This window comes from Clinocottus analis, unplaced genomic scaffold (genome assembly GCF_023055335.1).
Source record: "Clinocottus analis isolate CAN_PGR_092001 unplaced genomic scaffold, fCliAna1.0.p SCAF_2, whole genome shotgun sequence".
Taxonomy (NCBI): domain Eukaryota; kingdom Metazoa; phylum Chordata; class Actinopteri; order Perciformes; family Cottidae; genus Clinocottus; species Clinocottus analis.
The window spans coordinates 2,270,462-2,295,461 of record NW_027175931.1 but is presented as its reverse complement, the minus strand read 5'-3'; the positions used below and the strand labels follow the sequence as shown (position 1 = coordinate 2,295,461).

The following is a 25,000-nucleotide window of genomic DNA, read 5'->3' as shown; positions in this document are numbered from 1 at the left end:
GTACACACACATGCACACACGCCCACACGCACATACCCTTACATGCACTTGCTCACACACACACACACACACACACACACAGAGTCCAGCAGTACGCCGTCACAGGGTTCTCAAGGACATCGATCTTTTCTGTGAGTTCATCAGTTCCTCTTCTGACACAACCTTGTAAGGAAGAAGCACGCTTCCTCTCCTCCTTTCCTCCTTTCCTTCCACTCCCAAACAACCTCCAATCTATTTCTCATTTTTCCCCGGCATCATAACTCATTTTCATTGCGCTCCGATAAAATCTTGATACTTATCAGGTTGCCTTGCGGAGCAGAAGCAACATTCAGACGACAAACAATGAGCACAGTCAGGTTGTTATGGGGTTTTCTAAGCAGAATTTTGCTCTTTGATCCGCCGCCTCCAGGTGGTTACCGCAGGACCGACAAGCCTCACCCGAGGGGAGAGATTCTGGTCGGCGGCCCCAACGTCACCATGGGTTACTACAAGAACGAGGCGAGGAACCAGGAGGACTTCTTCACCGACGAGAGCGGCCAGAGGTGGTTCTGCACGGGAGACATCGGGGAGTTCCACGCCGACGGCTGCCTCAAGATCATCGGTGAGGAGAGGCGGATGGAAGGAGGGATGGATAGAGGAAGGGTTGGAAAGAGGCAGGGATGGATGGAGGAAGGGTTGGCTAGAGGGGGGGATAGATAGAGGGAGGGTTGGAAAGAGGTAGGGATGGATAGAGGGAGGGTTGGAAAGAGGTAGGGATGGATGGAGGAAGGGTTAGATAGAGGGGGGTTGGAAAGAGGGAGGGTTGGAAAGAGGTAGGGATGGATGGAGGAAGGGTTAGATAGAGGGGGGTTGGAAAGAGGGAGGGTTGGATAGAGGGAAGGATGGATAGGGGAAGGGATGATAGAGGGAGGGATGGAAAGAGGGAGGGTTGGATAGAGGAAGGGTTGGGTAGAGGGAGGGATGGATAGAGGGAGGGTTGGATAGAGAAAGGGTTGGAAAGAGGGAGGGATGGATGGAGGAAGGGTTAGATAGAGGGGGGTTGGAAAGAGGGAGGGTTGGAAAGAGGTAGGGATGGATAGAGGGAGGGTTGGAAAGAGGTAGGGATGGATGGAGGAAGGGTTAGATAGAGGGGGGTTGGAAAGAGGGAGGGTTGGAAAGAGGTAGGGATGGATGGAGGAAGGGTTAGATAGAGGGGGGTTGGATAGAGAAAGGGTTGGAAAGAAGGAGGGATGGATAGAGGAAGGGTTGGATAGAGGAATGGTTGGATAAAGGGAGGGTTAGATAGAGGGAGGGATAGATAAATGAAGGGTTGGATAGAGGGAGGGATGATAGAGGAAGGGTTGGATAGAGGGAGGGATGAAGAAGTAGAGGAGATATAGTTGGGGTACACTTGGAGGTACTACATAAACATTATTACTCCATGAAGCCTTTCAACAAACAGATTGTCCTGTAGCCGGGTTACTTTCCAAAATGTCCGCCGTTATCGAATTGACGCGGGTCAGATGTAACCAGTTCAGTGTCTTCTTTCCTTCTTTTTTTTAAGAAATAGAGAGATCTCCCGTCTGCTGGAGGTTCAGCCGACTCTGCTGTGTGTTTTTCCAGATCGTAAGAAGGACTTGGTGAAGCTGCAGGCGGGCGAGTACGTGTCTCTGGGGAAGGTGGAGGCCATGTTGAAGAACTGCCCGCTGGTCGACAACATCTGTGCCTACGCCAACAGGTGTGTGTGTGTGTGTGTATGTGTGTGTCAAGTCATGCAAATTATGACCCAGAGGTTGTTCAGCTTGTCCGTTAAATCTCACAGGATGAAATAAAGTAGAACGCTGAATGTAAACTTTTGCGCTCGGCCTTTCTTCCCCTCTCTCCTCTCGCTCGGCAGCGACGAGACGTACGTGATCGGCTTCGTGGTGCCCAACCAGAAGCACCTGCTGGCTCTGGCGGACCAGTACGGCATCCGGGGCCCATGCGAGGACCTGTGCGGCAGCAAAGCCATGGAGGAGCTGGTCCTCAAGGTCCTCACCGAGGCCGCCCTGGCAGGTGAGAGGAGGGTCAAAGGAGAGGTCCAACAAAAGGTCCAAGCTCTCGCGGCGTTAACGCCTCGTCCTCTTCCTCCCTTCGCAGCCCAGCTGGAGCGCTTCGAGATCCCTCGCAAGATCTGCCTGAGCCCGGAGCCGTGGACCCCCGAGACGGGACTGGTGACGGACGCGTTCAAGCTCAAGCGCAAGGAGCTGAAGACGCGCTACCAGGACGACATCGAGAGGATGTACGGAGGGAAATGAACGCCCTCCAAGCCCGGACCGGCACCCTGAACCCTCCCCTCCCCCCCACGTGAACACCAGAGACCCGACGAATCTGTGACGAACCCTGACAGGAAGAAGCTTAATGTGTCCGCTTCCTTCGCGGGAGGCGTCTTTTTTTTGTCGCTAGAATTTGCAGAAAAACAAAAACGCTGCCTTCCTCTCTCTCCCTCCTCCTTTTATTTGTTCTCCTCTCGCCCAGGTGTGCGACCTCTTCGAGGGTCTTTATTGTTCCAGATGTGAGTTATGAAACAGATGTCGTCTGTTGAGCTCCCTCCGAGCGACACGTTCGTCAGATTGGTTCGACTCTCTCTCTCCTCTAGCTCGAGACGTCGTTCCTCTCGCGTGAAGGTTTCGAACCCCCTCCCCCCCCTCCGTCCTCCTGCAGGCCGGGAGACGGTTAAGTTCTGTTCTTTCTTTTGTTTCTTTTTCGTTCCGCATGTTTTGAGTTCTGTTAATAGTTTATTTTCGCCTCCCACCCACGGTCGGGACTCTGGCTCTCACGGCCGCGGGACGTCCTGACACCGAAAAGCACAAAGTCACGTGAGGGCCAAAAAAAAAAGTCAAATAAAAACGCAGAGGTCATATCTGGTCTTAACAAGTTGTATCTTCATATCATCAACGATAAGGTCGTTGACCCAATATTTAAAAAGAAAAGAAACAAAGATGCACTATTATTGTATTTCCACGTGATAGTGTTTCATGTTTTTATGTGCAAAATGACAGCACGTGTGCTTGTTTTACAGATGAAATGACGCGTCTGTAATCGTTGTCGCGTTTGATGAATCCCTGTGCAACATGAGAACGGATCATTTCTGTCCAAATAAGGCCGCTTGAATGAAGCGCTCTCCCGATGTGTGTGTGTGTGTGTGTGAATAAATGAGCACACTCTGACACGAGCGTGGCTAACGTTTACTGTGCCGCTGACAGCTTAAGGTCACTTTTTTTGGGGGGGGAGCGTGACTCTCCCTCACGATGCGACACCTGTTGCCTTCTCCTGTGATTCTAAGTATGAAGACGAGTGTGTGTGTGTGTGTGTGTGTGTGTGTGCAGAGGAAACACAGCCTCTTTTTTAACTCCACCTGTCTCCTGGAGCTTCATTCCCTCTCAGTACCGAGAGCCGGCCTTGTAACATAAAGATCATCCAGCTATTTATTTGTGATTTGCCTTTTTTTTCCGGGGGGAAATAAATGCCCCGAAATGAAGTGAATAAAGATTGCGTCTGGAGTGTTTTATTGTTTTTTTTGGGAGCAACACGTTGAATATCACCATGTCTACTTAAATGAATTTAAAGTGCTGTCATTCTTCTTGCATTCAGTGTTCCAGTGAAAGTGATGAAAGACGTGTGATGACGTGTGTTTGTGTCTGCGAGGTTGTTCAAAAAAAAAAGAAGTATCACCCTCGCTGATTCAATTATAAAAAAAATATCAAATTCAAGTCGTAATGTTCATAAACGTGCGGAGACGTCCAAGTGAAATACGTCATTTGGAGATTACGTTTCAAAAAGATTAGAATGAGACTAAATAAATGAATTAAAATCACTGTAGGAATCATGAACAGTTAAATGTGAAAGTAGTTCACTCTCATGAGCTTTGGACTTGTTTGAGACTGTTTTTAAAAAAAAAAAAATCAAACAGATTCAAGCCTTCCAACCCTGAAGTCATTATCAGTCGATTTTACATAATTTCCTAAATTCACCTTTTAAAGTCAGTTTCATATAAGATACGTACTTGTGTTTTACATCAAAAATTGCAGAACAATCTCAGCTCTTTATATAATGAGGCACCCATGTCATGAGAGAAAATAGGACTCTAAAGCTTAAAAATGGAACCTTGATTTTTGGAAATTCTTCATATATCTCTTGTGAAAACATAACTTTACTCAGGTGGTGTGAAGGTTTTGGTGAAGACAGCAGGAAACAGGAAGTCTCCTCTTTCCACGAGACGTCAAACCATATTTCTGCGATGTATTATCGCGAAGATTATTAATCCGTAAATATTTTAAACTTTTTTTTTAAAGATTTGTTTGATTTAAAAAGAGATGATGCTTAGATTTCAGTGCATTGCCATGTGTTAAGACACATTGCTTTCACTAATTCAATTTAAAACAATGTGCACAGATGCACGCAGATGTACAACGTTCATGTAAAAAATAGTGACAATGACAAAAGACATCTGGCAACTGATAATAAAAACACTTTCACAAAAAAACTAAAAGATCTTGAGAAACTAGCAATACGATAGAGACAAAAATAAAAGCTCCAACTGAACACCCAGCCCGGTGTTGCCGACTGGTTTCCACCTCAACAGAGCAACTCGAGCTCCAAAAGTTGCTCAATCTGGCAAGAAAGTCAAGTCACTTCTTCATGTCTGAGGGGGATATTCATCTCTACACTCCCTTCGACGATTAAAAAGTTACACGTCGCTTTTTGAAAATACAGATTTTGCATTTTTAACGGATCAAAATCACCCCCAAATAAAAGTTTCTTGTCGTTTGACTGCATTCTACTCATTCTACTGCGATAAAGGAGTTTTTGTGATTGATTACTTATAAGAAAAACTTGTTTTTTTTCCAGTGTCATCGCGTGCCATGACGCTTGGAAACTGAAAAGTGCCGTGTTATGAGATGATGATGTCCATCCTCACACACTCAGACATAAAGAGAGAGAGAGGGATGGAGTCTCTTTTAATCAGCAGTTTCTAAAAACTTCCCCTGGAGAGTATTTTTCCATGGCGTCCTCTCGGGTCTCTTCCTGCTGGACGCTTGCTCATACGTCTGGTTTCCTCTCGGGCATTCGATGATTTCATTAGAACCCCCCCGGAGGCGGGAAGAATGTCGAAAGATGCTCGTAGTTTCCTCCTCCTCCTCTTCGTCTTTATCGTGCCGTCCCTTCCGGGCTTCCGTAGACTCTGGCACGTCCTCCGGTCATGTGACTCGTGACCCTCTGAGCTCTCTGTGTATAAATATCATGACGCGTTGAGTCCAGCTGCCAAATCCAGAAGAGACCCGAAGAGGTTCACACGAGACTCGTCAGCGTGGTGAGTCTGCAGCTTCTGATCTGGTTATTGTTTATACATTTGTTTGTATTTTTTTTAACGTAAAACTCACTTTGTGTTGACTTTTGGATACTTTTTCTCAACAGCTGGACATTTTAATGCAAAATATACAACTTAAAATGTGTATACAAAACTTCTAAAAAACCTTTCCAGAACGTATCCTGATGGGGATATCATAATAATGCACTTTAAAATTACTTCTTTTTTTAAAAAAAAATAATGTAATTAACAGTAAACTGGATGTCCTTTGCAAAAAACTGCAGCATTGATTTCTACTTTTTTTTTTAAATTAGTTCCAAATGAAAACGTTTTAAACATTTGTGTCCGTATTTTAATAGATGTTGGTGTATAAGAATAAAAGTTTGTTACCACTTTGCATTCACGTGCACGGCAGCGCTCCTCTCACTGGGAACTTACCCTCGTGCGTAGCGGTAAATAAATATATAAATTCACATATTTATGTATTTCTGTGTCTCTCTCTAGATCCCCTGCGTTAATAAGCTGCTCTTAAAGAAGAACATGGAGCACCTGGAGAACTCCACGGCGTTCCCCAAGCGGCTCTTCATGCACACGCAGAGCACCGTCGCGCGCTCCCAGGCGGACGCGCGCGACGGGAACGCGTACCTGTACATCCTGATAGTCATGTCTTTCTACGGGATCTTCCTCTGCGGCATAATGCTGGGCTACGTGCGCTCCAAGCGGCAGGAGAAGCGGAGGACCAACGTGTTCACGCGGCTCGTGCACGAGGAGGAGCAGCGGGAGTGGGGCGCGCTCCCCAAGAAGCACGGCGGCGGCGCGTTTCCCGCGTTTCCCGCCGCCGCCGCCGTCTCGGAGCTGCGCGCGCTGCAGCTGTCGCTGCCCTTCTGCGGTAACCACGGCAACCACTTTGTCGGGCACCTCCACTGCGGCGGCGGCGGCGGCGCGCTGCCGGCGTGCGCGCTCTGCGCGGAGCAGAGCAGCGTCAGCTCGCTGTGCTCGTCTGCGGCGGACACGCGCTTCGCCATAGAGGAGGAGGAGTCGGACTGCGGGGCCGCCGGGAAGGAGGGCGGAGCCGCCGCGAAGGAGGGCGTGGCCGCCGCGAAGGAGGGCGGGGCCGCCGGGAACAGCGCGGACGACTCGGGCTGAAGCAGCAGGTGTTTCACCCTCCCAGCCGGGAGAGGAGAAACAGCACCTGAGGGAGGAAAACCAGGTGGTGCAAACAGTCCAACGCGGAAAGCGAAGCAGTTTTCCATATGAAAAAAACTAAAAAAAAATGCCTTCAAGCGTCCATAAAAGGGGGCGTGGCCAGTGAAACAACACCACAAGGCCTCTGTGACGTATTACACCGTGTACTGGCACTGAGAGCTTCATTGTAAAGTGTTATTATTTATGTGTGTCTTTGTTAAGTATCATTAAACTCTGAGAGAAACATGAACTATGGGGATGCAACACACACACACACACACACACACACACACACACATAGCTGCTGGAATCATGAATGAACATCCAAATATGTCTAAAAAAAACAACTAAATAATACAATATGATATTAAAAAAGCCACATTGTCTGCTATTATTCTTCATTATGTCATGGTTTAGTGGCTCGGTGGTGCCCCCCCTTCCTGCTGGACAACCCACTTTGCGTGTGTGTGTGTGTGTGTGTGTGTGTGTGTGTGTGTGTGTGTGTGTGTGTGGTGGATGGTGAGGAGGGGGGGTAGGGAAGTAATTTGGACTGAACTTGACTCGCTCTTGCCAACACGGTCTGGAGTATTGAAAACGCACCTGGAACCCACTTGAAGGACGTCGAGGACGAGAGATAAATGTGTATTTTTGTTGTTTAGCTCCATGACGTTGTAGGTTTACTTGTTGATGTGATACTCTGTGCATTATTGTTTGTTTGTGTTCGCTTGATTTGAGCCGTACAGTGGTTCAGACAATAAATAAATGAATTGATGCGACGCCTTATTTATTTGAATCTTTTCAAATGTGACGTCTCGGCAGTAGAGGGCGCTCCTGAAATGAGCACAGCAGGGAGATGAAGCAGGAAAGAAAGAGTGTCTCTATCATCATCACGCTATTTAGATTATTAGAATAACGCCAAGTAGGTAGGCAGATAATAACTCCATCAGTACCACAAACGCACACTCATATCTCTAAGGCTGTCACTATGTTTGGCTACAGATAAATAATGATAAGATCATAATAATAACTATTTATATAGCACCTTTAAAAACAGAGAAGCAAAGGATATGTCATGAACACACACTCACACGCATACACACACACACCTTGCACACCTTGCACACACACACACACACACACACACACACACACACACACACACACACACACACACACACACACACACACACACTGCTAGCTGGCCCTCTTCAACCTGCTGCAGCTTCGGCCTCTTCATGTCTGCAGCTTGGAACATCGCAAAGTGCAGCTCCCTCCGCTTCTGCGTTTGTTGCTGTGCAATGGAGGAGTGTGAATGCACAATGTCAGGATCTCACCACCGTAGCGGCTTCGCAGAGGAGTCGTGTGGTTTAGGACTCTCACAGAGGTGAAGAAAGAAGGACCGGAATCAATAAGTTATAACAACAATATTTAATAAAGAGACGATGAATTGGACAGATACAACACTTGATCAAGTTTCTCTAAATCTGGGCCGAAACCACAGACTGTCAACAGTTAGCTGTCGCCTCAACGTGCAGCGAACAAGAGACTGAAAACAAGCTCTGTGCCTGTTTTCATACAACTGGTTGTCTTGGCTTAAGGCCTCCATCGGCTGGTTCTCATCATTTCACACCGGAAACGTTTTCCTCACTTGCCGTTGGCTTTACGCTGTTCCAGGGGCGGTTTCTTCAGCTGACGTCAGAAACAAAGGTCCAAGATTACTCTGCGCCGAAGTCCCACTTTCATGGCCGTCCACCTCGCCCTGACCAGCTACCGGCGCCACTCTCTCTTAAAGCGACAGTAACACAATTCTAACGCATGCAGACTGTTCAAAGTCCATTCACTCCACAATCGTTATACAGTAAAATAAAACATACAGTGACCTACTGCAGACAGTTACATATTTTACATAATAATATCCCTTATTATTTATCATAACCCTCATATATGATAATGTACGCATTAAACACTTCTTTATTATACACGTGCAAGTCTAATATTAACACCCCAGACTATTACAATTCTACAAAACCCAACACCACAAAGAGATAAACAAAAGAGGGTTTATTCAGCGAGTGAGAGAGAGAGGGAGAGAGGGAGAGAGAGATGCCACCCGTAACACTAATTATTTTATTTGCCTGGACACTTTTTCTTCTTTTAATAAGTACAGCATGTTCTCAAACACACATGTGCGTGTCAGCTTTCTGGAAGCTGCTCACGTGTCTTTGCTAACAAACCTGTTGTGAAGCTGCTGCAGCTCTTGGGCTCGAGGCCTCGGCTCAGAATGCAGAGGCACTCCATCATGTGTCATCGTCGTATGCTCTCGTCCTTTAAGGAAGAACATTTTCATTATAGAGGAATGTTCTGATGCTGTAATTACAGACAAACGCAGCAGAAACCCCTCAGGTTAAAACCACTGAAAGAATCCAGTCCAGGAGGATTTCTGAAGCCTGTGATTGACATGTGGGCGTGTGAACGTGGAGGACGGACCTAAAGACGTGAAGAAGTCACAGTTCACGTAATGGAAGTTTGATTTGATCGTTTATGAGGAACGGTGAAATGAAACATGGATTTATTGAAGCTGAACCCGTCCTGACCCTTCATTAAAACAATGTCATCCTCTCCTCTCATTGGATGAAAGCAGCTTTTATTTAATCAACAACATGAATCCTCACTGAAGCAGCAGTCGGACCACAATGCATTGCAGCAACAGCAGATTTGACTGATGTAGAAACTGTACTTCCAATAAAACTGTTCACTAGTTACACATGTCATTTAACTCCTTTATTATTAAGACACTTTTAGTTCCATTCAAACAAAGTCATGAGTTTGATGCTCAACACCCCCCCGCCCCCCACATGTGTCTCTACCGGTGTTAAAAACAAACTACGCTCTTGCTCTCAAACAACCTTCTTCTAAATACATATAAATATTATTTCTAGAGATAAAACATGATCAAGCATCATCCTCCACATGTGCATGCTGTGTATTGTCTTCATGGACAGACATGAGATATCAAATAATGACAATGAAAACCTCCTCCTGCTCTTCTTCTTCCTCCTCTTCCTCCTTTTTCTTCCTCCATAACTTCATATGAAAGAATCAGAGTCATATCTGGTGATGGTGTTGATCAGCTGTATAAAGCAGCTTCAGGTAGAGACACTGTGTTTCTTCTCTCAGGACCCAATTCACTGTGAACTCCATGTTCTGGATTCCTGAGTTATTAGAAAAGCAAGTTACACAACAGACCTCCAGGTGACAAAAAGCCTGTTTGGGGACTTTTGGAGATGTGAAGTCTTGCGTCTTTCTTTGTGGGCGTGATGAGCAGCACCTGCATAAAAAGAGATGGAGACACACAGCTGGCACATCGGGCCGAGAGGAGAGACCAGACCTCCACCTGCAGAGCTCCATCTCCCTGCTGCTCATCCAGACCTCCACCTGCAGAGCTCCATCTCCCTGCTGCTCATCCAGACCTCCACCTGCAGAGCTCCATCTCCCTGCTGCTCATCCAGACCTCCACCTGCAGAGCTCCATCTCCCTGCTGCTCATCCAGACCTCCAGACGGTAAGACGCTTTCTCTCTGCCGGGGTTCATGTGTCTGCAGTCGTTCCTCTCACTAGACACCACCTGTTCCTCTCGGTAAACACCACCTGTTCCTCTCGGTAAACACCACCTGTTCCTCTCACTAGACACCACCTGTTCCTCTCGGTAAACACCACCTGTTCCTCTCGGTAAACACCACCTGTTCCTCTCGGTAAACACCACCTGTTCCTCTCACTAGACACCACCTGTTCCTCTCGGTAAACACCACCTGTTCCTCTCGGTAAACACCACCTGTTCCTCTCCCTAACCACCACCTGTTCCTCTCGGTAAACACCACCTGTTCCTCTCGGTAAACACCACCTGTTCCTCTCACTAAACACCACCTGTTCCTCTCACTAAACACCACCTGTTCCTCTCGGTGAACACCACCTGTTCCTCTCGGTAAACACCACCTGTTCCTCTCGGTAAACACCACCTGTTCCTCTCGGTAGACACCACCTGTTCCTCTCGGTAAACACCACCTGTTCCTCTCGGTAAACACCACCTGTTCCTCTCCCAGCTCTCCACAGCCTCCTGCAGCGTCTCATCATGACACCAGCTGCTCTGCTGCTGCTGCTTCTTGCAGGTGAGCAGCCGTTCAAAGGGTCCAGCTTTACTTTAGAATACAACCGTTTTGTTTTAAAGGCTTTTAATGAGTAAAAAAAGTGACATTTTATTTTTAACGTCTGCCTTGGACACAGATTTTCACTTAATTGCTACTTTTAAAACACTCGTCCATGAAATTAATACAAATGAATAAAGTGCATTTAATCAACATCAGTGAGTCTCGTTGGGACGATTCATTCCATAGATTCAGTTGTTCATAAAGGCTTCAACTTTAACTACTTACGTCTATGAATTAAATGATGGATCCAGACACTGAAAGAAAAATATAGATTGTTATTAAGTTGTTTCATCTTTTACAGCCAGAATTCAGTCAGAAGTGAGTCTTCATTGCTGTGTTTCTGTTCTTTTGCTTCACCTGCAGCTGCTGCCACCCAGGTGGACTCTGCAACAACACTGACCTCTGCTGGTGGAAATGTGGACATCCGCAACTGTCCCCTCTACATTTATGGAAAATCATACACCTGGGTGGAAGTGAGTAAAATAAACTAGATTATATTCTGGCTATTAATCTGAGTCGTCCACTTGAAATACAAACAGTAAAAGTACAACATTTGCCAGTAGTGGAGTATTACTATAAAGTAAGTGACGATACTACAATACAAGTACCTCAAAGTTGTAGTAAAGAACAGCAGCTCACCTGCAGCTCAGTCTCAGTCTCCTGGTCGTCATCGCTGACCTTTCAGATTTGTTCTCTCATTAAATATTACCCACAAATCCCCAAATGACCAACGCAGCTCACAGGTTAAAAAAAACATGTACGAGGAAACGTGGGACAGAAAGATTCTCACCAAAATAAGAAAAATGTTCTGATATTATTTTTGGTTTGAACGGAGTTTGTTTTTGAGAAATAAAAAAACACTATAAACAATTCAAATGTTGCGATATATGTCACGAAAGAGATGAAATGATGCTGATGTTGAGTCAAAGTCTGTCTTTTAAAAGATGAATATTGTTGTTACTTCATGAATGTTCTGTGTGTTTTTTATTTCTTTTTTACAGGTGAAGTTCAGTTCAGAATCACTTTTTAAAATTTGTTTCAAAAACACGGAAACTGAAAAGGCAAAGGACTGTCTGTCCCTGGAGAGCGGAGACAAAGCGGACAACGTGTACGCGAACATAATTAGATCCGGTAGAAGTCCTGGATCAGATATTCATCAAGCTCTGAACAACATAAAAACCACATCAACGTGCTATAATAACTTCCAAATCAAAAGTGGTTCTTCCACTAAAGTAAGTCCTCATCAGTTCTATGTTTTTTACATTGATGTTTTTTGTAAAACGTGACATTTCTAAAATATTTTGGACTCATTTCATAATATTCTGTCTCTTGTCTGTTTTGTGCTTTCAGTATTATATACAATTGCACTCGTTTGGCAAGCAAACAGCTTTTAAGACTTTCAGTTACACTGCTCAAGTTCCTGCTGTAAGTACATGTGAAGAGTGACTTTGTTATGACCTTGAGCCGACCCGCTCTATGACAAGTGAACAGGGCCGACCTCCGGGTGTGACCTCAGCCGGTCGGTTGCTCTCGTGCTTTAGTTCCAGTCGAGTCTCTTCCAACCAGATGGAGTTCAAACTTTTCACCTGCAGAGAAACAAAGAACACATTTGTTTCTTTTTGCTCGTCAGAAACAAAGACGGCTGTCAGATTTCACACATTCCCTTAGTGCAAACTTGTAAATGTTGTGCTCCGTTGTTACATAAATGCATGGATCGAGGTTCCTGTGTGCACGTGTAAATACTTTGTGTTGAACCAGAAGGACTTGTGTCTTTGTTGTTGCAGTGGATTCTGGGTGGAAACTTTTCATGAGTCATTTGGGGTTTTAAAACATTTCGGGGTAATTTATAGAAAATACGTATTGAATCTAATTGTAAAATATTGGAGGCACAAACTGTTGATGTGTAATAATTATGCAGGGGCAGAAGCCCCGCCCCCTCTCAGATTCCACCAGTCTGGGAGGTTAAAGGTTAACTTCTGGTCATGTGATGCTGAGGTCACCACTGCTCTCACGGTCCCACTGAAACGTCCTAAAGCTCAACACAAACACAAGAAGAGGAGGTTTCAAAGCACTGGAATGTTTTAACCTTGATTTATGTCCAACACTTTTTCTAGACCCTGAAGGCAACGGTCGATGGCGTCTCAATGGAAACAAAGACATTTACTACTCAGACATTGAACAACGGAGGTTTCATGGACCTAAGTTCATGCAGACTCTCAGGTAGGAACATCAGGTGGACTGGGACTCATGTGAAGTCTAATAATTGCTGTTATTTCCATCTGTTGAAGTTGATATCAAACTAATTTCATGAACCTTTCATCACCTCACAGGTGGTGGGTCTTTAGCATACGGTACCAGTAAGCGAGATGCTGCCACCTGCACCACTCAGCTCTGCAGCGTTACTGCAGTCCTCCTTTCAGTCGCATGTAAAGCCCCAGAGGTTTGCCTCAACAGCAAGTAAATATGTCCTCTTTTATACGTGGAATACATCTTTAATAAAAGTTAGACTGACTGATTTTAAATGAAGTGGACCGAATACTTTACGGATGAGATGAAGGTCAAAGCAGCAGAGATATTCTGGCTTTCCCCGGATCCTACATTTCCCACAATGCAACCCAATAAACATAGCTATTCATTATATTAGAGTTGTTCTCATACAGAAGGGTTTTAATAAACTGATCTTACGTGTTAAATCTTTTTAATTTCATGTCAGGATTTAAATTCCTCAAATGAAGTGGAGGCTCCATCTTCATTGGATAGAAGCTCTCTGAGTCTTTGGAGTCGGCCTGCAGACACGAGCGGACACTAAACATGGTCTCTTTGCGTCTCCATCAGGTGTCAGATACTCACCCCTGTGTGCACTGTGAGCGGATCCTCCGTCATCGATTTCCACGGCAGCCTCGCCTCCATCCCGGATCGCTGTGGATACACTCTGCTGAAGCCTCTAATAGGATCTGATTTTGAGATCCGTGCGGGTTTCCTGGAGCGACGCCGTACAGATGTGTCTCACCTGGACCACGTGCTGATCGTTCAGTCAAATAAGAAGTTTCTTCTGGGACAAGGTGGAACAGTTGTGGTGAGCTAATCCATCTGAGCAGAGTCTTCATGGGGTCCTTTGATTCTTTGAGGATCAGTACAAGCCAAGAGCTACTTTGTGTTAAACTTTCTATAGATGGAGCGGGGTAGAAGTATCAAGCAGCATCAAATAGAAATACTCCAGTGAAGCTTTGCAGGAATACTTCAGTATTTGTGTACAGCTGTTTCGCTCCTCCTGCGAGATGCTGTGAGATGTGAGATGTTTCCTTCACGTCTCCTCTCTGCTGCAGGTCGAAGGCAAAACTCTGGACGTCACTACCAAGCAAGAGGTTCATGGGGTGAAGCTCTCCAAGGACAAGACCGGAGTCACTGCAGAGCTGTTGACCTCCAAGGTCACGGTCTTTTTTGATGGCAACACCGCACACGTGTCAGGTACAGAACCCTACATCCTCTCTGGACTGAGTTTCAGAATAAAAGCCCTGCTCATGAGGGTCAACGGCCATTGATTTGCATCTGATTGTCTCCTGACATCTCCCAGGAAGCCCGGTGGGTGTACAGGGTCTGTGTGGAAACCCCAGTGACAAAAAACAGAAAACCACCGCTGCTGCTATGAAGACCCTTGTGACTGAGTACGACTTGGTCTCACCTTGATGCGCTGACTGATATTCATTGTTTATTTGCGTCGTCTCGGTTCCAATGCAATGTGCCGTTTGTCGCCCCCTAGCTGCGCGACTCTGCACAAGGACGCCGCCGACAGTACGATCGACTGCAAGAGCTCCACCGAACGGTAAGAAGTGACCCAGCAAAACACCGAGCGCTCCCTTCACCGTACATTCCCATGTGCCGCGACGCTGTCATGTGACCGCGGTGGAAGGTGAACACTAATAAGACCCGCCCCTTCCTCTCTGCATGGACCAGCTGTAATCTCCTGAAGCAAGCTCCCTTCACTGCTGGTCACAAGGTCACTGACCCTCAGCCCTTCGTGGACGCCTGCAAAGACACTTTGTGCAAATACCCGGCGGTGGACGGTCTCAAGTGCCAGTTCATAGAGGCCTACGCCGAGTCCTACAGACTGAAGGCCAGCATCAGTCTGGGCGACTGGAGGTCAAAGGTCAACTGCTGTAAGACCCTCCTTCACTTTCTCCTCGTTAAGCATTATCACATGTTTTATATCTACTCTTTATCTGGAAAGGAACACGTGTGTGTGTGTGTGTGTGTGTGTGTGTGTGTGTGTGTGTGTGTGTGTGTGTGTGTGTGTGTGTGTGTGTGTGTGTGTGTAGCTGTCCCTAAGGCTTCCTGTCTGCAGCATCACTGCAGCGAACACGAGTTCTGCGGCGAGAAGCTCGGTGAAAGACATTGCTTCTGTCGGGCCTTGTTCACCTCCAATTACACCGACACTTTAGGTACACACACTGCTGCTACACAAACTGCGGCTACACACACTGCTGCTACCACTCTGCTTAGGTACAGTGCTACACACAGTGCAGTTTGGATGTGTTTGACGTGATGTGCTGTCGGGTGTTCAGGCGAGCCGGCGGTCTGCAAGAAGGACTCTGCCACGGTTTCTCTGGCCGGATGTCTGCTGCAGGAGAAAGGCATCGACTACACCGTCCTCCACCTCAAAGACCCCACCTGCAAAGGCCTCATGGACAAGGACACCCACATGGTGACCTTCAGCTTCAACAGCAGCAAAGCCTGCGGGACCAAAGTGTCGGTGGGTTCTGTCCTCCGGTCTGTTGTCTCAACACAAGTGAAACACACTGGTGTCAGGGAGTGACAATGACTTGTGTTGCTGTCTCCTCTAGACGACCGACACCCAGATCCTCTACAAGAACGCCATCGTGACGAGGGACGCCTCCAAGGCCGGCGTCATCACCCGCCACGACCAAGTCAACATCGACTTCTCCTGCCTCTACAAGAAGCCCGACATCACGAGTGTGTCCTTCAAGATCAAAAGCAGGTGTGTGTGGAGGAGGCGGAGCTTCACCTGTATGTTCATGTGCAGCTTGTTGTAGTTTGACACAGCTGACGTGTGTGTGTGTGTGTGTGTGTGTGTGTGTGTGTGTGTGTGTGTGTGTGTGTGTGTGTGTGTGTGTGTGTGTGTCTGCAGCTCTGTGGTAAAGGAGATTGTGTCTGGGGACTGGAAATACACTCTGATGATGAACGCCTATGCCGACGCCGGCCGCACGCGCCTCATCACCAAGACCACGGCCGTCAAGCTGAACCAGCAGATCTGGGTGGAGCTGAAGACCACGGGGCTGGACGGGGGCATGGTCTCCGTGGTGACCGACTCCTGCTGGGCCACCAACGAGGCGAAAGCTAGCAGCACCGTGAAATACCACCTCGTCAAGGACGGGTGAGAGCAAGAAACTCTTCGTCAGCTGCTGTGAGAGTCGTCTGCAGAGGAACTCATCGTCTTGTTTTCCTGTTTCTGAGCAGATGCCCGAACAAAGCTGACGGCACGGTGAAGATGGAGGGAAACGGGAAGGGAACCTCCACCGTCTTCTCTTTCAACATGTTTGAGTTCTCCGCGAAGAAATCTGAGATCTACCTCCACTGCAAACTGGAGCTGTGCATCACTAAGGGCTCCAAGCCCTGTGCTCCGGTATGTCTTCTTCTTTGGTTGGGATTCGTAATATTTCAACCGGTTTATTCAGTTTAAATCAACGTGTACCTGTACTATAATGGTCAGGTGGCCTTCTCACCGTCCTCTCTGTGTTTCAGGTCTGCCCCAGTAAGAGGAAGCGCAGATCTTCTGGATCTAAAGCTGCAGATGGAAATCCAGCACTCATCACTATGGCCTGGAGCAACTAGGAGAAGACCCCGCCCCCTTTTGACCAATGACCTGGACATGAAAGAATGAATTTAATGGGTTTCTAATTAATTATATGATTATATTATAATTGATTAAAGGGTATTTTTGCAGGTGAACATGTAGAGTTCTACCTGTGTGTGGGGTGATAATGGGTGAGAGGGTTTTACTGCAGTACTTCCTGGTGCTGTGGGTTCTTTTCATTAAAATAAACATCATGTGTTGTACTTTAAATGCACACAGCCTGAATGACACCTAGTTGATGCAGAAACACAATCTCTGTGTTTCTGTGACGTGAAGCTGAAATAAGTTTGTCAGGTTTCAGATGCAAATGAAGGAAAATACTGATTTGAAGATTAAAAAGGTGATTATCAGATTGAAGTTAATGAAGATTGTCATTTTAAACTGTAGATGTAATTATACAGAGACATGCTGTCGTACAATGATTATGTTATGAGCATCAAAAAGACCAAAAAATGAATAAAGGGAGTGGGTAAAACAAACACGAGTCTCATTCATTCATTTCATCCATCTTTGTGTTTGTGTGCTTGCTCCATGTTGTTCTGTGTTTGCTGAAATCCCCAAAATGTTTTGAAGTGGTGTGAGATTAACTGCATTATTAAATATGATGGATGTGCTTGTTTACGTATATTTTTAGTACAACTTGTCTTCGTGAGTATTACAGCTGACAGGAGCTATCTGTAGTCTCATGAAGGCTCTTCCTGGAGATCAAACTCATCCAGGATTCAAAAATGTCATTTAAATAAACATCTTCAGCCATTTGTTTAGGTACATTGTAAAAACCTAGATATACATTATTCTATTACAACATATATTGTGAAACGTGTCCACGAGGTGATGAAGATACAGAGATGAGACTCCTCTGCTGCTCAGGCTCATAGTGACCCGCTCACTCAAAGTCAAGCCAAAAGAGTTGTGGGTATTTGTATTGAAAGTCAACTTTTTTAATAGGCTGTGTCTACTACCGGACACTTGAACACCTTGAGCACTGACTTTCAGTGCTTAGGGCACCACACTGACAAAACCAGCAGAATTCACTGAAAGTACCCGGATGGCGCTCTACAAACAGTCAAAAAATGCAGTGTAAAAACAACGGACAGTACTCACCCTAAACGGGCGCCATCTTGGCTACGTAGCGGAGGAGGAGGAGCCCTTTCCGCCAGCTTTTCATGAATTCATTTATATCCTCCTGCCGCGATCGTGGAGAAGTCTCAGTTTCCACACAGGGTGGAGAAAGAGGTAAACAAGGGACACAAAGAGTGCGAGAAGTGCGTTCATTTTGTCAGTTTTAGTTTCGCGGGTATCGGGAGCGGATTTGCGGACGTCACTTCCGGCTTATTTTCGCGGGTGCCGCGAACAGATCTGCTGCCGTCACTTCCGCCAAGTGGTTAACGTAAGTGTTTAATTTAATACAGCGCTTATCAGCGACGGAGTGCACTGCAGATGTTAGTGCGCTGTATTGCAGTGTACTTCGTAAAATGTTTGGTAATAGACACAGTCATCGTGTTATAGTTATAGGGTCTTTTCTAGAACTACTTCCTGTTCTCAGTTTGGAACGAGCAGCTCAAAAGCTGACTGGATGTCTGTGACGTGAGTCCCGGCCGTCCTGGTGGTCCTGATGGTGAACAACAATCCACAGAGCAGAGAACATTGAAGGATTTATTAATAAGAATAGATCAGACTTCAGCTGTAATGTGTTGGTTTGGACAGCAGGTGGTGCTGTTGCATCAACAGTGAACCTCAAGCACACACACACACACACACACACACACACACACACACACACACACACACACACACACACACACAGACACACAGGAGGACGGAGTAAGTTCCACAGGACCAACAATTTCCACACTCTTATTAGTTACTCATGACTTGTTCCTACAGTTATTCTCAGGTTCATATTTAACCCGCTGAACATGTGATCAGTTGATAAACATGATGCTGTAGTTTGGATAAAACTACAGTGAAGAAGTAAACATGAACTACATCTCCTGCACACACTCTCACACACACACTCACTCACTCACTCACTCACACACACATTTGTCAGTGTGTGTGTGAGTGAGTGAGTGTGTGTGTGTGTGTGTGTGTGTGTGTGTGTGTGTGTTTCACGCACAACTCACAGCAGTCAGGAGGAAACCTTTTTACCTAACAAGCGTTACTATGGAAACGGAAGCCAACTGCTAATTTGCATACGAGTTGCCGGTTCCATTGGGATCGTCGCTGCCACGAAGGTGCAAACGCTCAATAAATGAAAACAAAGACAATTAATGTGCAGAGAGATTCTTCTGCAGGTGATCAATAGAACGTATGTCTGATTGCACCTTTCTTCACCTTTTTTCTCCTTTCTTTACATTTTCTTTACCTGTTTTCACCTCTCTTCACCTTACTTTACCTTTTCTTCACCTTTTCTTCACCTGTCTTCAACCTTTTCTTCCCTTCTCTTCTTGCTAGTGTGGCTCTGTCCAGAGTTAACTTCACTTCATATCTTTATTCAATTAATAAAATGAATAAAAAGCGTTAGAATTCTGGGGCTGTTTGATTGCAGGTCCTGGTAATACAGACAGTTTGGCTATGTTTTACTAAGTTATTAATAACAATAATTAAAATGTCAACATTTTAAATGAAGCTTGAATGAACCCTAGCAGCCCTCAAATCTGTGCTTGCATCTTAAAACCAACAGAATATGTGAAAATGAAGCATCATATCATACATAAAGGGTCATATCGTCGGCAAATTGACGTATTTTCCATCAACCACAATTTTGTCATTCGCTCCAAAAAAAACACACTCCTTCAAAGTAGACCGAGATATGTGACGTCTCCCTTGAAATAGCACGTCACCGACTGCATGAGCTGTCCCTCAGAGTCTGACTCAAACACTGTGTGTGTGTGTGTGTGTGTGAGTATGTGTGTGTGTGTGTGTGCGTGTTCATGAGTGTGTGTTTGTGTGTGTGTGTAGACATGGTCATTCGTGTGACACAAAGTTAGGCAACGCACGTCTCACCCAGGTCTGAAAATACTTAGTCATGTGTGTGTGTGTGTGTGTGTGTGCGTGTGTGTGCGTGTGTGCGTGTGTGTGTGTGTGTGAGGCTTCATTAAGTCAGTGGGAGGTGTTGCTCTCTCCTGCCAGTTTTCTTTCTTTTCCCCTGGATCTCCACTAATGAGCACAGTCATAGTTCACTGTAGGAGTGAAGAAAACTAACAATCATCCATTTAATTCCCACTTGTCCATACACACACACACACACACACACAATCTTTTTTCTCTAATGGCGAACAAAAGCAAGTGTCAGAGGGCGTGGCTTTCTACCAGCCAAACACACACCTGTCTAACGAGTGACATTTACACTGAGCCCATGTAGCATGGCACATGGAGTGCAGACAGCGGAGACGAACGCCATGTTGCCTCACAGCTTCTAACATCTAAACTCATTGGTTTTCAAGTCTGCAACAAAAGGGTTCTAATTGTGTATCAACTTGCAGATGGGTTAACGCAATTATTTCATACACGGGTGAATAGCATTTTGTTAGCTCAAATCATGTGACTGCCCAACAGTTTAATTACATTTTGTAAAGGTGATGAATCATCTGGTTGTATAGAAGTCTATGCTTCATGTGTTAGAGCTGCATTCTCTCTCCTGACCACCAGGGGGCGACTCCTCTGGTTGTATAGAAGTCTATGCTTCATGTGTTAAAAGCTGCATTCTCTCTCCTGACCACCAGGGGGCGACTCCTCTGGTTGTATAGAAGTCTATGCTTCATGTGTTAAAGCTGCATTCTCTGTCCTTTCCACCAGGGGGCGACTCCTCTGGTTGTATAGAAGTCTATGCTTCATGTGTTAAAGCTGCATTCTCTGTCCTTTCCACCAGGGGGCGACTCCTCTGGTTGTATAGAAGTCTAAATAAGTGACTCTACTTCTCTCGATGTATTCCCTCAGTAAACATTGTAAACATGAGTTTATGTCTCAATCTGTGATTGACAGGTTTCTACTAGAGATATATACAAATATTCAAGTCGTGCGTTGCATTGAAATAACAACTAATCAACGTCGTTAAGAGCTCGTTGAGATAAATATAACCGTTTACTGTCAAGGCTTAACTTCTTGACATTATGTATTTAAAAGAAAAAGAAGAAAAAGAAAAGTACAAAAGTTCAGTCATGACATTAATCCAATCCCAGCGTCTCCTGACTGTCTTAATTTGCTTATTTCTTTCCTCCAATGCTTTCAGCTGTATTCCATTGTCTTCATTGATTTGCTCAGTTGTCATGGAGCTTCGTGAACGAACATGCATTGTTATAAATATCCATCTTATAATTTACCAACTGCAGCTTTCTGACAAAGTTACAGTCTTAACGTTCACTATTTTTGTTTCCACCTGTGCTTTTAATTCCATCATCAGGGGAAACCTTGGAAAACTCACTTTCAGAACCACAGAAGAGCTTTTTTTTTGTCAGAACTTTCTTTTTTAAATCATAGTGTTTGTCACACAAAAAATGTCATTTAATGCCTTTTACATTTCCTAAGAAAATGAAATCAAACAAAATGTTACACTATCTAGTGGAACGAAAAAAGTCTTATAGTTGTAAAGCCATAGAGATAAGTTATAGAATAGTATGCAAAAGAAAATAAAACATAAAATAAATGAATAGGATGAATCAGACCGAACTCTTTCTTAAAGAGACAGTAACGGTTCAGGCAGCAGGTGAGTAAGGAAGGAATAACAATGAATTTAAACATGTGGACATGTTCAAGTAACAATAAAAAAGCAAAAATAAAGCTTGTGTGTGTGTGTGTGTGTGTGTGTGTGTGTGTGTGTGTGTGTGTGTGTGTGTGTGTGTGCAGAACAAAGTTGAGGAAGATGGAAAGAAGTCTTTCAGAAGAAAGACTACAAGCCATCATATTAAACTGCTGCCACACACACATGCGCACACACGCGCGCACACACACACACACACACACACGCACACACGCAGAGTAATGCAGCTGAACTGTGTGCTAGGATTGAAAGAGAACCAGAATCACGAGCTGTTCTCAAACCTTATTCTCACAATGCTTTGGATTGACGTCTCATCTTCAAACTGAGTGAAGAAAATGTTTTAAGGGATCATTTAAACTTTCAGAACTTTTGATCCAGACGGAACAAAACACCAGAAACTCAAACCAATGTCAGCCAAACTTTACCCTTATTAAGGAAAACGCTGTCATCCAGCTAAAACACACACACATACAAGCGCAAACGCACTGCAAACGCACACCTGCACACACATTCACACACACACACACACACACACACCGCATGCCTCCTTATGCAACAGTTTCTCAGCAGGTCTCATTAGCGGTCGCAGCCTTCAGCTGCTGAAGCTGCAGCCTGTTGGTGTGCAGAGCCGTTATTTAGACTAATGAAGCAGGTCTGCAGTGGTGTGTGTGTGTGTGTGTGTGTGTGTATGTGTGTGTGTGTGTGTGTGTGTGCAGAACGAAGTCGAGGAAGATGGAAATAAGTCTTTCAGAAGAAAGAATACAAGCCAGCCATATTATATTGAACTGCTGACACACACACACACACACACACACACACACACACATACACACACACACACACAGATTGATGCAGCTGAACTGTGTGCTAAGATTAAAAAAGGACCAAAAACCCATCAACCTGCTCCTCCTCTATGGAGAAAATGAGACAATGAAAGCACCGACTTCTTCTTCTTCATCAAAATTTTAGACGTGTTTTTACCCTAAAACAATAATAATTCTGAAGAAAGGCTTCATGCATTAATTCCTACTCCATTCACTGACATAAATCCGTTCACATTGAAGCTGCTTCTCTGTGTTTATCATATTTCCGATGCACCAAACGATGTGTCAAACGGAAGCCGTCTTTACTACATTAATGTTGCTCTCGCTTGCATTTGTTTGATTAAAATGTTCTTTTGTTCACGGCATTACTTCCACCTGATGTGTGTGTGTGTGTGTGTGTGTGTGTGTGTGTGTGTGTGCAGCGATAAAAGAAGTGACTTATGACTCATCCTCTCGGGGTATTTATAGACAAAAGGGGATCAAAACAGAGCAATAATCATTAGCGCGCGGATGTCACTGAACAGATAACTTTGCAGGGAGACGCGGTTCAATCGCTTTATCTCGCTGCCTGCAGAGGAGAGAAGGAGAGAAGGAGGGAGGAAAGGGAAGAACAGAAGAAGAGCGAGAAGCAATACAATCCTGTGGTTGTTGTCAAGGAAGAGACCATTGTTATCGGAAACCAGGGGAACGAGAAAGACACCGTCTCTCAGTCTTCACTCAGAGTTAAAGCTGCATTCTCTCTCCTGACCACCAGGGGGCGACTCCTCTGGTTGTATAGAAGTCTATGCTTCATGTCTTAAAGCTGCATTCTCTCTCCTGACCACCAGAGGGCGACTCCTCTGGTTGTATAGAAGTCTATGCTTCATGTGTTAAAGCTGCATTCTCTCTCCTGACCACCAGTGGGCGACTCCTCTGGTTGTATAGAAGTCTATGCTTCATGTGTTAAAGCTGCATTCTCTCTCCTGACCACCAGAGGGCGACTCCTCTGGTTGTATAGAAGTCTATGCTTCATGTGTTAAAGCTGCATTCTCTCTCCTGACCACCAGGGGGCGACTCCTCTGGTTGTATAGAAGTCTATGCTTCATGTGTTAAAGCTGCATTCTCTCTCCTGACCACCAGGGGGCGACTCCTCTGGTTGTATAGAAGTCTATGCTTCATGTGTTAAAGCTGCATTCCCTCTCCTGACCACCAGGGGGCGACTCCTCTGGTTGTATAGAAGTCTATGCTTCATGTCTTAAAGCTGCATTCTCTCTCCTGACCACCAGGGGGCGACTCCTCTGGTTGTATAGAAGTCTAGTCTTCATGTGTTAAAGCTGCATTCTCTCTCCTGACCACCAGGGGGCGACTCCTCTGGTTGTATAGAAGTCTATGCTTCACGTGTTAAAGCTGCATTCTCTCTCCTGACCACCAGGGGGCAACTCCTCTGGGAAAATAAAGACAATCGAAGACCCGATCGAGCCGTCGGATGCTCACGGTGGAGACGGACGCTTAAACGTCCTCCTGAGGTTTAAGAACTCGCGAGCAAGACACGTGCAGCGACTAGTGCGGCTTCTTTATTCTTTCACGCCGCCATGTCTGGGTGTACATTTGTATGACTAATGCATCTACTTTTCCCCACAGAGGAACCATAGAACATGTTGTTTTAATCCCACAGAGGTCTGCAGGGTTATCCAGAATAAACGGAACATTGGTTTTAAAAGAGAAATGTTGCTTGTGAGTTCATTTGCTATGAATCCACCTTCATCCAGTTCCATTGTATTGTGGAATAAGCCTCAAAAGAGGCGCTATCCGTGTGGTTAGATACCACCATGGGTGCGGAGAGGGGGTGATGCATTTTCTATGGATGAAATGATCCTTTCAAGTCACCTTTTGAAGTGCGCTATGAATAAATGTTTGGTGCTTTTTAGATGGGCAAGTGCACAGTTCATGAAAGGACCGCAGCAGACTGTTTTCACCATCCGGTTCCACGGAGGGAAACAAACTCATACACCTTTTTCATGACAAAGAAAAAACCCTGAAATCCGCCACCATTGAGCCCAAAATCCACACAGCGGCGAGCTGGACGTGTTGACAGCCTGACGATTTCCAGTGTTTGAGGACCGGAGTCGTCCTCCTCCAGAGTCCCTGAAGAGTTTACTGACTTCACCGACCTCTGCCGAGGTGAGCTCCTTCCAGATCTCCCAAACTCTGTTCCCTGGACAGCTGAAGGAGAAACTCTACAAGAGCCTTTCACCTCCTCCACCGCCTAGCAGGTTTACAGTTTGACTCAATGCGAGAAAAAAACAACACACACTAACCGAGGCGAGCAACTCCTCTGGTTGTATAGAAGTCTATGCTTCATGTGTTAAAGCTGCATTCTCTCTCCTGACCACCAGGGGGCGACTCCTCTGGTTGCATAGAAGTCTATGCTTCATGTGTTAAAGCTGCATTCTCTCTCCTGACCACCAGGGGGCGACGCCTCTGGTTGTATAGAAGTCTATGCTTCATGTGTTAAAGCTGCATTCTCTCTCCTGACCACCAGGGGGCAACTCCTCTGGTTGTATAGAAGTCTATGCTTCATGTGTTAAAGCTGCATTCTCTCTCCTGACCACCAGGGGGCGACTCCTCTGGTTGTATAGAAGTCTATGCTTCATGTGTTAAAGCTGCATTCTCTCTCAGGGGGCGACTCCTCTGGTTGTATAGAAGTCTATATAAATGACTCTTCTTCTCTCTTGCTTTATTCCCTCAGTGAACACTGTACACGAAAAAAACATATTTACAATTTTTGTTTCTAAAACTGACAGCAAGATTAGCACACACACGCACCCCCCCCCCCCACACACAC

The 25,000-nt window shown here is 45.5% G+C and overlaps 3 protein-coding genes and 1 long non-coding RNA gene across 13 annotated transcripts in view; 3 read left to right on the top strand and 1 right to left on the bottom strand.

Moving 5' to 3' along the window:
- The window catches only part of acsl3a (acyl-CoA synthetase long chain family member 3a), a 26,167-nt gene extending 22,655 nt beyond the window's left edge, over positions 1-3,512 (top strand). For all 3 annotated transcript variants that reach the window (XM_068584556.1, XM_068584558.1, XM_068584557.1), the window contains 4 exons: positions 410-601; positions 1,603-1,717; positions 1,877-2,034; positions 2,119-3,512. In XM_068584556.1, coding sequence (XP_068440657.1) covers positions 410-601; positions 1,603-1,717; positions 1,877-2,034; positions 2,119-2,276 — 623 coding nt within the window. In that variant the 3' untranslated portion in view covers positions 2,277-3,512. The remainder of the gene's footprint in view (positions 1-409; positions 602-1,602; positions 1,718-1,876; positions 2,035-2,118) is intronic.
- A 1,687-nt stretch (positions 3,513-5,199) lies between these two features.
- kcne4 (potassium voltage-gated channel, Isk-related family, member 4) lies at positions 5,200-7,281 on the top strand. Its single transcript, XM_068584559.1, has 2 exons — positions 5,200-5,332; positions 5,834-7,281. Exon 2 carries the CDS (start codon positions 5,870-5,872, stop codon positions 6,473-6,475), a length of 606 nt encoding a protein of 201 aa, XP_068440660.1. The 5' UTR covers positions 5,200-5,332; positions 5,834-5,869; the 3' UTR covers positions 6,476-7,281.
- A 647-nt stretch (positions 7,282-7,928) lies between these two features.
- LOC137790456 (uncharacterized) lies at positions 7,929-17,907 on the bottom strand. 8 transcript variants are annotated; one of them, XR_011077925.1, is made up of 4 exons: positions 11,076-17,679; positions 10,944-10,972; positions 8,749-8,839; positions 7,929-8,299 (listed from the first exon to the last, which is right to left on the bottom strand). It is a non-coding gene; the product is annotated as an uncharacterized lncRNA (long non-coding RNA). The 8 variants fall into 8 exon arrangements; XR_011077921.1 differs by adding an exon at positions 17,695-17,907 and having other exon boundaries at positions 8,749-16,521; XR_011077926.1 differs by having other exon boundaries at positions 8,749-9,842; positions 10,944-17,679.
- On the top strand, positions 9,709-17,031 carry LOC137790455 (alpha-tectorin-like). Its single transcript, XM_068584707.1, has 18 exons — positions 9,709-10,075; positions 10,614-10,679; positions 11,082-11,191; positions 11,720-11,950; positions 12,069-12,143; positions 12,833-12,938; positions 13,049-13,175; positions 13,554-13,794; positions 14,045-14,186; positions 14,293-14,383; positions 14,479-14,541; positions 14,673-14,875; positions 15,035-15,157; positions 15,281-15,468; positions 15,560-15,714; positions 15,865-16,110; positions 16,194-16,359; positions 16,479-17,031. Exons 1-18 carry the CDS (start codon positions 9,832-9,834, stop codon positions 16,566-16,568), a joined length of 2,667 nt encoding a protein of 888 aa, XP_068440808.1. The 5' UTR covers positions 9,709-9,831; the 3' UTR covers positions 16,569-17,031.
- Positions 17,908-25,000: the final 7,093 nt, after the last annotated feature.

What these genes read in the sequence shown, in the direction of transcription:
- kcne4 (XM_068584559.1), top strand. Translation starts at nt 5,870, where the DNA reads ATGGAGCACCTGGAGAACTCCACGGCGTTCCCCAAGCGGCTCTTCATG.
- LOC137790455 (XM_068584707.1), top strand. Translation starts at nt 9,832, where the DNA reads ATGAGCAGCACCTGCATAAAAAGAGATGGAGACACACAGCTGGCACAT. An exon ending in TCCTTCAAGATCAAAAGCAG is followed by an intron (nt 15,715 to 15,864) that starts GTGTGTGTGGAG and finishes GTGTGTCTGCAG; the next exon opens with CTCTGTGGTAAAGGAGATTG. An exon ending in TACCACCTCGTCAAGGACGG is followed by an intron (nt 16,111 to 16,193) that starts GTGAGAGCAAGA and finishes GTTTCTGAGCAG; the next exon opens with ATGCCCGAACAAAGCTGACG.